The 14,260-nt window shown below is 46.4% G+C and overlaps 1 protein-coding gene across 1 annotated transcript; it reads right to left on the reverse strand.

Moving 5' to 3' along the window:
- On the reverse strand, positions 1–14,197 carry cfap100 (cilia and flagella associated protein 100). The gene is made up of 15 exons (XM_030374218.1): positions 13,962–14,197; positions 13,807–13,851; positions 13,542–13,633; positions 12,969–13,146; positions 12,827–12,891; positions 4,061–4,224; positions 3,765–3,845; positions 3,290–3,618; positions 2,945–3,035; positions 2,804–2,846; positions 2,310–2,464; positions 1,832–1,967; positions 1,431–1,633; positions 822–915; positions 1–688 (listed from the first exon to the last, which is right to left on the reverse strand). Exons 1-15 carry the CDS (start codon positions 13,987–13,989, stop codon positions 578–580), a joined length of 1,815 nt encoding a protein of 604 aa, XP_030230078.1. The 5' UTR covers positions 13,990–14,197; the 3' UTR covers positions 1–577.
- Between the last annotated feature and the right edge of the window lie 63 nt (positions 14,198–14,260).

Here is a 14,260-nt window from a genome sequence, read left to right on the forward strand (position 1 = left end):
TTTGCCGATCTCAAAATTTATTTTTCATTAGTAACGATTCTTCTTGCAATTGACATGCGAAAGCAAAATGTATTGTTATTCCAGACCATGTTTAACCCGACAAGAATTGGCATCAAGGATTAAGATGCAGGCAAGGTCAACTCAAAACAAATATTCTCAATGCATTTCTAAAACTGGATGGCTAGGGAATTTCTAATAAGTGACTCAAACATTAGATGTAAGATCTTAGCTGCAGTACCTTTTTTTTTTTTAAGGGGTTATATTAGGCCCAAAAGTGTTAGTGTTGTTTAGCCATTTCAAGCCGTTCAAAATCTGAAGCAAATTATGCTCATCTATCCATCATACATCTAGGTGGACACTCCCACTCATCACTAAAACACAAAACGGCTTGTTAGGGCGAATCAATCTCGTACCGTATGGCATTCTATAACCACTTTTAACAAGGGATTTGCCAGACCTTCAGCTTGACTTGCTTGACATTGTAAAAGGGAAAAGCCAGATTCTTTAATATACACATGCATCTAATCATTTTATTAGTGTAGGATATACCTAAGGCTACTACTAAGGCTATGCTTCTTCAGGTGAAGAAGTAGGCGTGCAGCTCGTCCTGTTCCGAGCTGTTGTTCACGTTGTTGAACTTGATCTTTGCTGTAACAGGCTTGGATCTGGGCATCAGCCGTCTGTTATTCTGTAATGGGAAAACAAATGCACATTACACCATGCAAACATCTATGCCCTGACTATTAGCAATCTGTCAGATGTAGAAGATGTGTGGTATACGAGTGATTCTTTGTATTCTAATATTGTGGTTGAAGACGGACTGTTTTCCTGCTGTTGGCCTGAGTCCTCTCCATGGCCTTCTTCAGTCGGTCCTCCTGGTGCTCCTTCTGCTGCTCGAGCTTCTGCACGCGTTGCCTGCAGAGCGGTAGAATGGGGCGCTGACATGTGTTGGTGTTTCAGGAGTTTACTTCAAACATTATTTCATGTGCCCGTACTGTATTCATCTACGCTCCTGAAACTTAATGTAGTTGCTTCTGTCGGAAACTAAAACAAACAGTTTACTGACACTTGTACAAAGCGACTTCAGTGAGTTCAGATGCATGGGATTAAGGTACAGGACGTGCACACAGTACGTCCTGTACCTTACGTACCGGCCGCAAAGCCTTAGGAGGTTGTTGGCGCAGCGTGACAAAGTGTATGTCGGGAAGAGGTTGTGTGGACCAATGTTTCAATCAGGACTTTCACACACATGGGAGACACAAGCTTCTTACATGTGCATAGGAGGTCTACAGACAGACTGCGAACATTGAGGATCAGAACCAAGAACCTTTCAGTTGGGAGAAAACACACTAACCAGTAGAGACTAAACAGTACAAGGTATATCGTAAACCCCATCTTCCTCCCGACCCTGTACTCTCAAGGCCACCCACCTCATCCTCCTCTCCCGGTCCTTCATCTTCTCCACCTGGTCCAAGGTGTCCCGGGGTATGTTCTCCATGTTCTCAAGGAGCTGCAGCAGGTGGCTCTCGATGACTGCCAGCATCTGGATGGTGGTGAGGTTGGCCTGTATATCGCCCACACAGCAGCGGTACACCTCCTCCACCTTGCGGCCGAGGGCCTCCAGCATCAGGTCCTGTGATGCAGAGCCGTAGAGTTGAGGACCACAATGGATCATATACACCCAAACCGTTTTGGTTTACATGACACTGGGCTAGGGTCAAAGTTGTGTCGCCTATCGGATGGGGCGGGGCTTAATTGGCTTTTGTTTTGGTAGAATTAAAAGGAAATCCATTTTCGTCTGTGAAAAGATAATGAATAACTTCCTGCATACCTCTTCCACTGATTTACATTTCCCAAAGTTGTAGAGGCGGGCCTTCAGCTCCAGCTCTGCGGCTTGCTCCTTCTCTGCGGTGATGGTCTGGGATATGATGTCTATCTGGGCTCTCAGCTGCTCCGTGTCCCTCTCCCTGAACACGGAGAAGCCCAGTGTACCACACACGTGTTACCATCACAACCTCTCAATGCAACCTGCAGTACAACAGGCAGTATGTTCCCCTTACTGACGCACTAGTGCCTGGCTGGGCTCGATGGTGGGTTGTGACGTTAGATCAATACGGATCATCGTTGTCGTGGATCATAAGTCATAAGTTACACATGGACAAAGACAGGTAGACCTACAGTCTACAACTCTATCCAATGTGAGTGTATTTCATGGCGATGTGAACCGAGCAGGCCTGACTAGTACCACTAGGTCCACTCCCAAACGCTCCGGGCAGTGGGCTTCAGGAGCTGCAGGGGGGGGGTCTTACGTCTTCTTCTTGCTCGTGGCCGTGGTGCGCTGGAGGTCCTCCAGGTCCTCCTCGGTCTCTCTGGAGTTCTGGATCAGCGTGAGGTTCTGCTCCTCCAGCTCCGTCAGCAGGTCCAGGAGCTGCTCCGGCTCTGTGAAGTACAGCTCTGGCTCCTCCTACAGGGGGATTGGGGGCAGAGTCACTCCCCTCTAGTAGGTTTGTAGAGCAGCCCTTGGTCCCCATCCCCGGTTCAGCCTCAAAGGGCTTCAGAGCCCCATGGAGGACAAGCCCTGAGCCGGAGGAGACCATGGGGAGGAACAGGAGGGATCCCTCCTTCCAGGGAAGGAGGGAGCGTATGCAATAGGTGCATATGCAAAGGACACTACTTGTTCATCTGTAAAGTCCATGAATGGGTAGAGGGGCTGGCTAGTGAATAGTTCAGGAATGGAGCAATAAATGAGATTAACAAAAGAAAGAAATGGGGACATGTGATTATATTTGGAGTGTTACGGTACCTCATAGTCAGAGCCATCAGAGCTGGGGTTGGATTCAGGTGTCCTGAAACACAGGAAACAGGCCCCAGGTCAGGTCAGGTACCGTCACCAGGGGGACAGAACACATGAGGGTGTGTGTGTGGAGGTAGGTATGGCTCTTACTGTCTGGCGGTGCTCATGGCTGAGGACCGGTGCTTGGGGTCTCTGATGGGCGGGAGCTTTGGACCATGAGCGGACACTTTCCTTGGGGAACCTGCAGAGTGAGCAAAGGGTTACTCACGTTTGTTAATGGGCACCCCTCTTCAGTCACCCCAGTATGATCCCTCTAACAAGATAACATGATGTAGGAGTTCTGAAGCTCTATGGTCTCCTGCACATTGGATGGACTGATCTTAGCCCTTAGGCGTGGTGTTTTTCTGTTATCTGAAGAGCAAACATCAATCCAAGTCCCTCAACCCGTTTGTAAGGTTCAACATACATCATATCAATACAGAACATCCTGCTCACCCTCATGCTTTGTCCCTCCTCCCTTGCTCTCTGGATCCTTTCCTTGGTCCTGGTCGGCAGCCGTGTCTCGGTCCACCTGTGTTGCCTTTGCCCTGTGTGGCTGGGCCTTCGCTGGCTTGGCTTTGCCTGACCGGGCCTTGGCTGGCTGGGCAGTGGCTAGGCCAGCCTTGCCTAGCAGGCCTTTGGCTTCGTGGGCCTTGGCGTGCAGGTCTTTGGCCTGCTGGGTCTTGGCCTGCTGGGCCTCCCTCCAGTCCGGAGGGGACAGCTTGAACAGGAAGTCCTTGTACATCTGATACTCCTTCAGCTTCTCCTCCTTCTTTGAGATGTCACTGATGGAGAAGCACACAAAGGCTTCATAAGAATCACAATCCATGTTGGGCTACTTATGAGATTGTTCCACTGAGTGTACCGATTTGAGGGCCAGTTATGGCTATTGAAAGGAAACACCACGTTTGTATCACAAACAGGAAGTTACCTTTTAATTGAGAGCATTTCCGTTGTAAATTTCTTGATCTCAGCCATCTTCTCCAGTTTGCACTTGGTCTCTTTTTCAGCACTGTCAAATTACCAGACATGGCAAGGGAAATTACATTGGAATTTGTTTCCTAGATATATATTCTTTATTATTTCATCACCTCATATGCATGCTTATCAGATATGTCTTTCAAGGAGAACACAACGATCCCAATGCCTGGTGTAATCCGAGTCCCATCGGGCAGGGCCTAACAGTTTGGGCATCTTCTACAGTATGTCTTCACATGGGAGACTCACATCTGAATGGCTTCCACCGAGTTCTGGTTGTTCTCCTTCAGGAACTTCTCAAACAGGAGCTGGTCCTGCTCCAGCAGCTGCTCGGCCTTCTGCATCCGCTGCTCCTCCAGGCAGTGGGCCTCCTCCAGCCTCTGGATCTCAGCCCGCTTCACCATCACAGAGTACTGAGAGAGGGTGGAGGAACCCAGGCTGGTGAAGCCCAGGTGGAAGGACATCTTGAGGCGGGGTCTCCCCTTCGCCAAGGTCTTCCCCTGAACCGGGGTCTCCCCCTGAAGCGAGGTCTCCCCCTGGACCAAGGTCTTCCCCTGAAGCGGGGTTTTCCACTGAAGCGACCCCCCCCCCCCCACCCCGGTCAAGGGGGGGGGGTCTCCCCCTTGACCGGGGTCTCTCCAAGGTCATACCCCCCACACCACGCCGACATTTGATTGGCCGGTCGTATTAGGTTTCTTTCTATTAAGAATGTGAACGTGAGTTTTATGTGGTGCACCTGCCCTGCGTGGGTACGTCTGCCATAGCAGCCACGCCCGGGACCCTTAAGGAGTCTGTATACTAACACCGCTGTGGCCTTGGCAGCCTTTCACACAGAAGTGTGCTGCTGTTCATTTTTAGGATAACTAGTTGTAATTAAATCCATAGCAATAATGTGAATACCGAGTCGATAATGTAACAAATTTCTGAGGGCATAATATAATAACATTTTGCCTATGTTACAAATTATAACATTCGTTCACCATAAATGACTCTTAACTCACGTCCACTGAAGTGGTGTGAGAAATACCGACCTTCTACTCCTCATTCACATATAAGGTCATTTACATTTCCTACGGAGAAAATACTACCTCAGGGGTAGTATTATTCAGGAGATTTTCAGGGTACTAATGTCAATATATGTTCTTCACACATACGGCCCATCAGGAGAACATCAGAACTTACACGTGTCTCTCAAAACAGCTAGTGTGTGTGCATTTGATTACATTATAAAATAAGTCAATTTATGGTAACAGGGGTAATTGTTCAATGGAAAGTGTAGTATACTATGCATGCAAATCAATAATTAAATAGCTATTACTGTTATTCAGGGCTGAAAAGTGCATTGACATTTTAGAATGCAAGGCAACTACTATTTGGTAGTTGAAAATAATAATCATCATTGAGATTAAAGGGCCCATGGCATGCTACTTTATGGATGCTTTAATATAGGTATTAGTGGGCCCAGAACGCAGTATTTGAAGACGTTCCCGAACTTCAGCGGTGGTGCAGAATTACAGCCACTAGGAGCCAGTCGCACATTGAGCTTTTTCCCAAACGAGCCGTTTCGGTGTCTGTAGCTGCAAATGAGGAGGAGAGAGGCAGGTGAAGGAGTTCCCCCAATTCCTTCACAACCATAGCTGAGATAACCCCCACTACGAGTCTCGTTGTGGAAAGACCAGAGACGTCAGAGAACCCGACCTGTGATGCGCCATAACACCAACAGCGGAACGGTTATCCAAATAACAAAGAAGTGTACAACAAATCATTGTCTCATTGGCGGGCCAAATTCTCTGGCCGGGCAAAGCAATATTCCCCATATGACGACATACGGGGAAAAGTGCTTTGTTTTTTTCAAAGGAAGTGCAGGATACCTAGTGCTCGTTTTACACCTTACGCCATTTCTAGCTACTGGGGGACCATAGTCAGGCTTGGGGAAGCCTGACTATGGTCGAAGAAAACCTCATAAAGTGAAATTTTCATTCCATGGGATCTTTAAACATCTCTTCCAGTGTCCTGGCCAAGACAGGCAGCAGTAGCCTGCAGTCACACAAAACATAAGAAAAATTAAAAAACGAAATCATTCCGCAGGGGGGAAGGGGGATATCAATATCGCAAGACATTTTGGGAGGCTCAAGGAGGGGAGCAATACTAAATTTGAACAACAAAGTCTAGTCTTGTGGTGGACTCTATAGACATAAATCACTGTCCCTTTAAGATCACATGACTTGTGTGTTGATATGCCGGTCGGAGCGATGTTTGAATTTAACGGTTTTTATACAACAAAATGATTGACCTGCCGTTGCTTGTCGAGGTGAGATATTGTCTCTTCCCTTCTTTTATCGCAATTTCTACAGTCTATAAACAGAATGTTTACCTGGGCGAGTTTATCGACGGCAGCTCCGTTATGTTTAAAAACATAACGTCTTACCTGGGCGAGTGTCGCTGCGGTGTGTGCACGTGCGTGTGCGTTCTTACCTGCACGTGTGTCGATGACGGGGCCGTTATGTTTAATAACATAACGTCTTACCTAGGCGAGTGTCGCTGCGGTGTGTGCGCGTGCATGTGTCTTCCTACCTGCGCGTGTGTCGATGGCCAACCCGATATCACGTGATTTCGTGTTCATGCGCATGAACGTTAATCTATTGAATCGTGTCCCAGAGCCGACTTTCCGACTTTTTCGTGCTACAGAGAACGAAATGTAAACCAATGCATTCTGAATGGGAGCGTTTCTCTGATGTTTTCGTGCTACACAGAACGAAATTTAAACCATTGCCTTTCGATTGGGATATTTTCTTCGACCACAGAAGGGGTGTGCACAGAAAGTACAGTGCACCCTCTACTTATGTATGTGTCAAAACAACAAATGCATCCAAGGGAAAATGTAGTGTATTAGGGATACTCTGATTTCCCATTTTTTAGAGCAGACCTCCTCAAAAACCTTTCGTTCTCACGCTCACGGAAAGTAATCTATTGAATCGTGACTCCTTTCTTCTTTTTTTTTTATCACGTTTTTTATCACGTGGCTAGTCGGCTATAACGTCACTCTGCAAGATGTGCACGGACACATTTAACGATGCAGGGTTATTCGAAATAATTCATTAAGTTATCATGTGTGTCACTCCGAGAACGTAAAATACTGACGGTTGGCAAGGGCACTTTAGCGTAGGTCGCTGACGGGAAAGGTACCCTTCGGCACCGTCTGCAGACAGAGAGGGGGTCCATTCACTACAATGTAATGCCATCCCCGGCTATGTTTGATGTTCAGAGCGGGTGCTCCAGCAGCCCATTCACCCTGTATCAACCCGACTACAGCTTTAATAGACGCTGTGAGCATCTTTCCTATTGGATAGTTTTTAGGATATTTATTTATTATATACGGAGACCACCAGACTTCTTCTAAGCAACGAGAATGGTCTATTAAATTGAAGATGGGTGTGCGAGAATAGGGATATGGTGCCATACCGTCAATATGAATTTCATTCAGGCTGGTCAATGGTCAGATACAGATCTTGTTATAACGATAATTGAATAAAAGCTATGGTCTACTTATAATATTATAACTAAATCATTTTATATTCATATATATATATAATATATATATTTTAATATTTAATTAATTAAATACAATAACAGCTTTAAACATGTGACATGCCTACGTTTTTTTGGCCTTTTCTTTTCAATGGGCCTGCGTCAACGTCACGTGACTCAGCGTCACGTGAACTACGGGTGTAAAGATACATGCATTTGATTTAACCGAATCGGTACGGATGTCACGGTTCGGTGCATGGATTTACACGGAGAATACACGGTATAAAATTGAATAAAGCTAACCCTAACCCAAACCCGGATTAATGTAATCCCAAACTGAGGTTAGATACGCGATCTTCCCTCGAGCTACACACGCCGTCCGTTGATTGGTCGACAGAATCGCACTTCCGTGTGAAAGGGGGATAATAAACAAAAACATTATCCAAGGTTTCTGGACAACGGCGAAAGTTTCGTTTATTGAAGAAAATGTTGCACAAAAGTTTGCCGTCCTTCTTGGACGTCCTACATTGTTGATCTTTGTTCATTGTGCGCATTCTTCTTTTTCCTTGGATTTCTTAGCAGGCTACACTGTGTCGGGCTGCTTTGAGGTCACAATGCTAACGTAGCTGCCGAGGCTATCACGATCCGGTATAAATAAGGGTACTGTCGGCGGTGGAAACGCGAGCCGTAACTGAGCAGCGCCGAAACGCACCTTCACTACTCCACCAAGCCGCACCGAACCGACCCGCATCCTCAAGTGAAAATGCACCATAAGGGTACTGTCGGCGATGGAAACGCGAGCCGAAACTGAGCTGCGCTGAACCGCACCTTCACTACTCCACCAAGCCGCCTCGAATTGTTTACATTTTAGATGACACAGTTCAGGCTGTTGCAGTTAGCTCAGGGGAGAGAATGTATGAGGTGGTAAAACCTGAGACGATAAAAAAGAACTGCCTTCTGCATTTTAGTTTTTTCTTTTCCCTTCATTGTACCGAACTCGCACCAATCCGTGATGTCTGAACCGAGGTATGAACCGAACCGTGACCTCAGTGTACCGTTACACCCCTAACGTGAACTAGGGTCCGCTGGTTAGGAAACAGACAGATATTCCAAGGTTTCCTTCAAAAGGCACCTTGGAATATGTTTATATTTTCCGCAGTTTAGACTTGTATTTAATAAGTTACATATTTAATGAACTTGACTTGTTTTTTTTTAATCGCTGGGTGGTGGCTGGTTACGTCACTCTCAGAGATGCGCATTGACAGATTTTATAGTGACACAGCCTATAACCTATTCTTGGAAGCAAAACACCAAGCTCATTGATTGAACGAGGCAGGGTTATTTGAAACAATTCATTAAATATGCGTGAGAGGTCATTCCTCCTCTTGATTGTGCTTCCTATTTATCTCTAGTGTACACCCCGACTGTCCACAAGCACCCCCCCCTCCCCCCTCCCCATATGGATATGGAGAATTGTTGCCACGTCCCAGTGGTGGTGGTATCATATAAACTTAGCACAAAAAGTAAGGACATTTGTGTTTGGTAGATTATTTCTCTGTGGTAACAGTGCTTTTTGACAATAAATCTTATACCGTTCGAAAGCCTTTTTAGTTCCCTTTCAAATGGTGCCCCATTTGTAAGGAACAAGCATTTGTGGGATGAGCAGCAGCGCTCAGTATGTGGGTTGCGCCCTTAAAAAATTTGCCATTGCCAAACAGGTTATTTTGCTGTTGCTATTGACACTTGTTTTGAGCTTCTGGTACCCCCAGGTGCTACCTGTGAGCATGGGCCCTACTACTGTAAGTACAGTCAGTAAGTGTCTGCTCCAAGAATCGGCATGCCGCGTTTGACTGATCTGGATAGGGCCCTTCAAGCAACTTCAAGCTCGTGTTCCGCAAAACCAAGTTGTGGTATTATTTGGAGTGAGCCCTAGTACCCTCTCCAAACTGAAGGCCAAGTTTCATATAACGGGGATGTCAAAGACAGGCCGCGAAGTGGGCGTCCCAAGACGACACCCCATGAAGACCATTTCATCACCCTGTCAGCACTTAGGTGCCGTAGGCTGTCTTCTACAGATTTGCAGTCAAGGTTTTTAGGACGATATGGCCGACAGCTCTCTGCCCAGACAATCCGGAACAGACTACATGCAGCCAATTTCCGGTCTCATGGGCTGTCAGGAGTCCTGCCATGACTGCCCTTCACCGTCAGGCCCGTTTGCGCTGGTGTCGGCAACACGTGCACTGGAACCTGAACATGTGGGGGAACTTTATGTTCAGTGATGAGTCCAGATTCTGCCTACGGCAGTTGGATCGTAGAGTTAAAGTGTGGAGAAGACGCAGAGAACGCTATGCTGATTGCTGCACCGATAGAATAATATATTTTGATGGAGGCAGTGTGATGGTGTGGGGCGGCATCTCCCTCACTGGAAAAACGAGGCTAGTCATCATTGGAGGCAATCTCAATGCAGAGAGATATAGAGATGAGATTCTGCAACCAGTGGCAATCCCATATCTCCACAGTCTGGGACCGAACTCTATCCTCCAAGATGACAACGCTCGCCCCCACAGGGCAGGGTTTATCAGAGACTACCTCCAGAATGTGGGAGTGGAGAAGATGGAATGGCCTGCTAGCAGTCCTGACCTCAACCCGATTGAACACTTGTGGGATCAACTTGGGCGTGCTGGGCGTGCCAGAGTGACCAACACAACCACGTTGGCCGACTTGCGACAAATGCTGGTTGAAGAATGGGATGCCATCCCACAGCAGTATGCGACCAGGCTGGTGACCAGCATGAGGAGGAGGTGCCAGGCTGTGTATGGTTCTTCCACACGCTACTGAGGCTCCTGTTTGTGAAATGAATAAATTGTTAAATTGTCAATATGTCTTGTTTCTTCCATCTTCAATCATCCAATCTGCCAAACACCAAACAAGTCAATGGCAGAATAAGCTGTTTGGAATTGGCAAATTGGCAAATTTTTCATGGGCGTCAAACCACATACTCATTTCTGCTGCTCATCCCACAAGTGCATGTTCCTTATAAATGGGGCACCATTGAAAAGGAACTATACAAGCTTTCCAACGGTATAAGATTTACTGCCAAAAAGCATTGTTACCACAGAGAAATAATCAACCAAACACAAATGTGCTTACTTTTTGTGCTAAGTTTATATGAAAGAGGGCATTCAATTATACTGCAATGATCAATTAGGAGGCTGAAGCCCTAAAGGAAGTGATGCAATAGGTGACTGAGTCGAGGACATTAACAAGGAACAAGGTCTCAAAGGACGCATACGATTATAAAATCTGTCCATGCGCGTCTCTCAGAGTGATGCAACAAGCCACCAGACAAAGATAAAAAAAAACGATTAAATTAATTAATTAAGTAACTCATTAATTGCAAGTTTAAACTGCGGAAAATAGAAACTTCCAAGGTGCCTTTTAAAAGAACCCTGGGAATATCTGTCTATTTCCTAACCAGCTTGTCAATACTAGTTTAAGGCAAAAACAACCAGCTTGTCAATACTAGTTTACGACAAAAAAAACACAATTGACGGCAGCTCCATTGCCGCTCTTAAAAGTTGGGTATGGAATTCTCTTTTTAGGCCATTTTTGCAAAATTACTTGAAATCCTTATCATTACCCACTTACAGCCACTGAGTTAGAAGTAGCCTACTGACATGAAAATTAAACAAGTCAATCATCTGTGCAACGGGCAGGGCTCAAAAAACTCCAGCCAATGATTTCCAGAACCACCGAGTGGCATTGGACAGTAAGTACGTCAATCAAACGGTCGTACTGCACTCCCCCTCCCCCGCTCCCCGCACGTGACCCCTTCGTGCATGTACTCAAAGCTCGTGACCCAAAGACAGCTTCTGTTTGTTGTTATCCTGCGTAGCTACTGGAGCTAGCTAACTAGCTAATCCACATTGGTACCTAGCACTAGAAGACAACCCTAAACTCCAACCTAGCTGGTCTGGCTCGCTCTTGCGCATCTGTGTTCGCTCGTGGATGATTGCGCGTCCATGTACTTGGAATGGGTGGAGTCAGAGTCAGCGTTGAAGGAGAAGGGGTAGGACCATTTGAGTTGTGTATTTTCAAAATCTGCTGGCGTTTCGAAAATCCCATACCCAACCTTTAACCAACGTGGTTTTTGGAGGCTGCCATGTAAGGAGCAGAGGGGGCAGTCGAGGACAACCACCATAGCAACCATGAGCCACGTGGAGTTGACGCAGGCCCATTGAAAAGAAAAGGCCAAAAAACGTAGGCATGTCACATGTTTAAAGCCTTTATTGAATTTAATTAATTAAATGTAAAAATATATATTATATATAAATATACAATTATTTAGTTATAATATTATAAGTAGACCATAGCTTTTATTGAAAATCCACTCCCACCAATGTGTAAGTGTGGTTCAGGTATACCAGACAATATTAAAATATTAATGCGGCAGTCCGGCAGCTCCAGCGCGGCAGCTCAGCTCCCGGAGTTCAACCCCTTTCTCCTCCATGTCGCGGTTCATGGACTTCAGAGAGTCAATTCTTCTCAACCATGGCCGAGATATCCCCCACTACGAGACTTTACTTGTTGTGAAAGTGCCAGAGACGTCAGACGCTGTCTTTATGATTCATAATATCATCCAAGGTGCACATAGCTTTTGGCCTTGATATTAGATATAATATTATTGTTATCATATTATATAGATATATAGCTCCAGGAGTCTGCAAACGGCAACAATCCCTTTTCCTCCATGCTGTGGTTCAGTCTGACAGTGGTCAGATTTCTTTTCTACTATGTTTACTGTTGTGAAAACGCCATAATATGTCTCCTTTATAAACATAACATCTGACCTGGACGAGTGTCGCTGCGGTGTGTGCGCGTGTGTGGTCTTACCTGCGCGTGTGTCGATGGCGAAGCCGTTATGTTTAAAAACATAACGTATTACCTCGGCGAGTGTGTCACTGCCTTTTCTTTGTATGCGGGATGTGCGCGTGCGTGTGTGTGTGCACACACGCGTGTGTGTGCGCTTCCCTGTATGTGTCGCTGCCTGAGTCTTGACTTGCGGTGTGTGTGTGTGTGCGCGTGTGTGTGCGTTTCCGTGCATGTTCGTGCTTATTTGAGTGTGTGTGCGGTGTGTGTATGCGCTGTGTATGTGCATGCTTGCGGTGTATGTATGCGTTCGCGCGTGCTGTGTGTGTGTTTGAGCTGCATGCTGCTTGGCACATGCGCACATGACCAACTTCAGTAACTGGTGCGACAGGCCTGCTATTAAGTAGTAAGATATCTTGTTGTTGGTCATGATTATATTTTCTGACCAAGTTTCTTCTGCTCTCGAACCACATCCACGTCACGCACTCCAACTACTATCCCAGAGGACCCTCCATGTCCCATCTTAGGGCACTGCTTACTGCCCTCAGTTTCTACCTCATTTCAAAGTCATCCGATCACACAAACACAACGGACCAATAACCTTCTCCTGGTCCTTACTTCCTGCCGAAACAACTCCCGCCTCTTGTACAGGAACTCCTGCATGCTCTCTTTCTTTATGTTTCCTGGGGGGGGACCATAAGTATATCATTAATATAAATGAATTCAGACCAACCCCAACTACCTCCTCCCAAACACTCACTTCGTCTGATCATGGCCATTCTCATTGCCGGGTTGCCCAGGGCCAGGCTGTCGCCCCCCTCCTGCTCCTGCTCCTGCTCTGGCTCCAGCTCCTTCCTCATCTCCCTCTGGGAGGCCTTCATGCGCCCCATGTAGGACAGCTTCTCATGGACCGGCAGCGCCAGGTAGCGACGCGTCTCCTGGATGGAGGAAGTCCAGTTGGCTAAGAAATTCTACAATTTTCTTCCTAGCTTGTTCTTAACTTCAACTTCTGTATAGTTCCTTCAGTTCAATATTCTCCAACTAACCTTTCATTTTCTTAAGATACCTTTTGAAGAAGAATAGTAGTTTCTCCAAACTTAACAGCAGTTCTGAAATGTTTTGTCCTTGAGATACTCATGTGAATCTGGTCCGATCCCGGAGGAGTGAATCAAGTGACTAACAGGACTATCTCTCTCACACACACACACACACACACACACACACACACACACACACACACACACACACACACACACACACACACACACACACACACACACACACACACACACACACACACACACACACTCGTGACATATGTGTATGAGCGTACTTCTCGATGGTGCTCCTGGCCAGCTGTGTGCAGGAGGAAGTGTTTGTCCTCGGGGAGTTTGGAGGGACTCTGCTGGGGCTTCTTTCTCCCGTCTCAACCCAAACAGAGGACGGTAAGAGACGGTTCAGTCTTATGGAAAACCACATTTGTATGTATTTCTGCAATAGCAGCTAAATGTGCAGTAACGTAAAGTATGTGTTTAAAATATGAAATGGCCCATTTGGATAGCATTGTAGCATGCCTCATTTGGCCTGCTTTAGCCTACCTGGTTCACATGGTTCCAGGGGGCGGTCTTTGACTCGCAGAGGGCCTGAAGGCCGGTGGAAGATTAATCAATAAACAAACAGTAGACTTTATTAAAGTGGTGCAGGCTGGTCTAAATCACAGAGAAAATTGAGGCGAAACATAAAGCCGACTTACTTAAGGAGACCGAGGTTGGCGACGGCATCGCAGTCGGCGACTTATCTCCTAAATTAAGTCTTCTGATGCACTTTGGTTTGACACCCTTTATGTCATTTAGATGGTCAATTTTAGGCAGGTGTCGTGATCATACCCTGCGACCTATTATCTACTTTCACCCAAAGTATTGAATCGGTAATGCATGATAGTTTCGCTGATCGTTCAACGACGTCCATGTAGTGTGTTGGGTTGTTATGGTAACGATGCTCTGGGTTCATCTGATGCCACCACACGAGGGCGCCAGAGAACAGAAAATACCC

This window comes from Gadus morhua, chromosome 13 (assembly GCF_902167405.1).
Source record: "Gadus morhua chromosome 13, gadMor3.0, whole genome shotgun sequence".
Taxonomy (NCBI): domain Eukaryota; kingdom Metazoa; phylum Chordata; class Actinopteri; order Gadiformes; family Gadidae; genus Gadus; species Gadus morhua.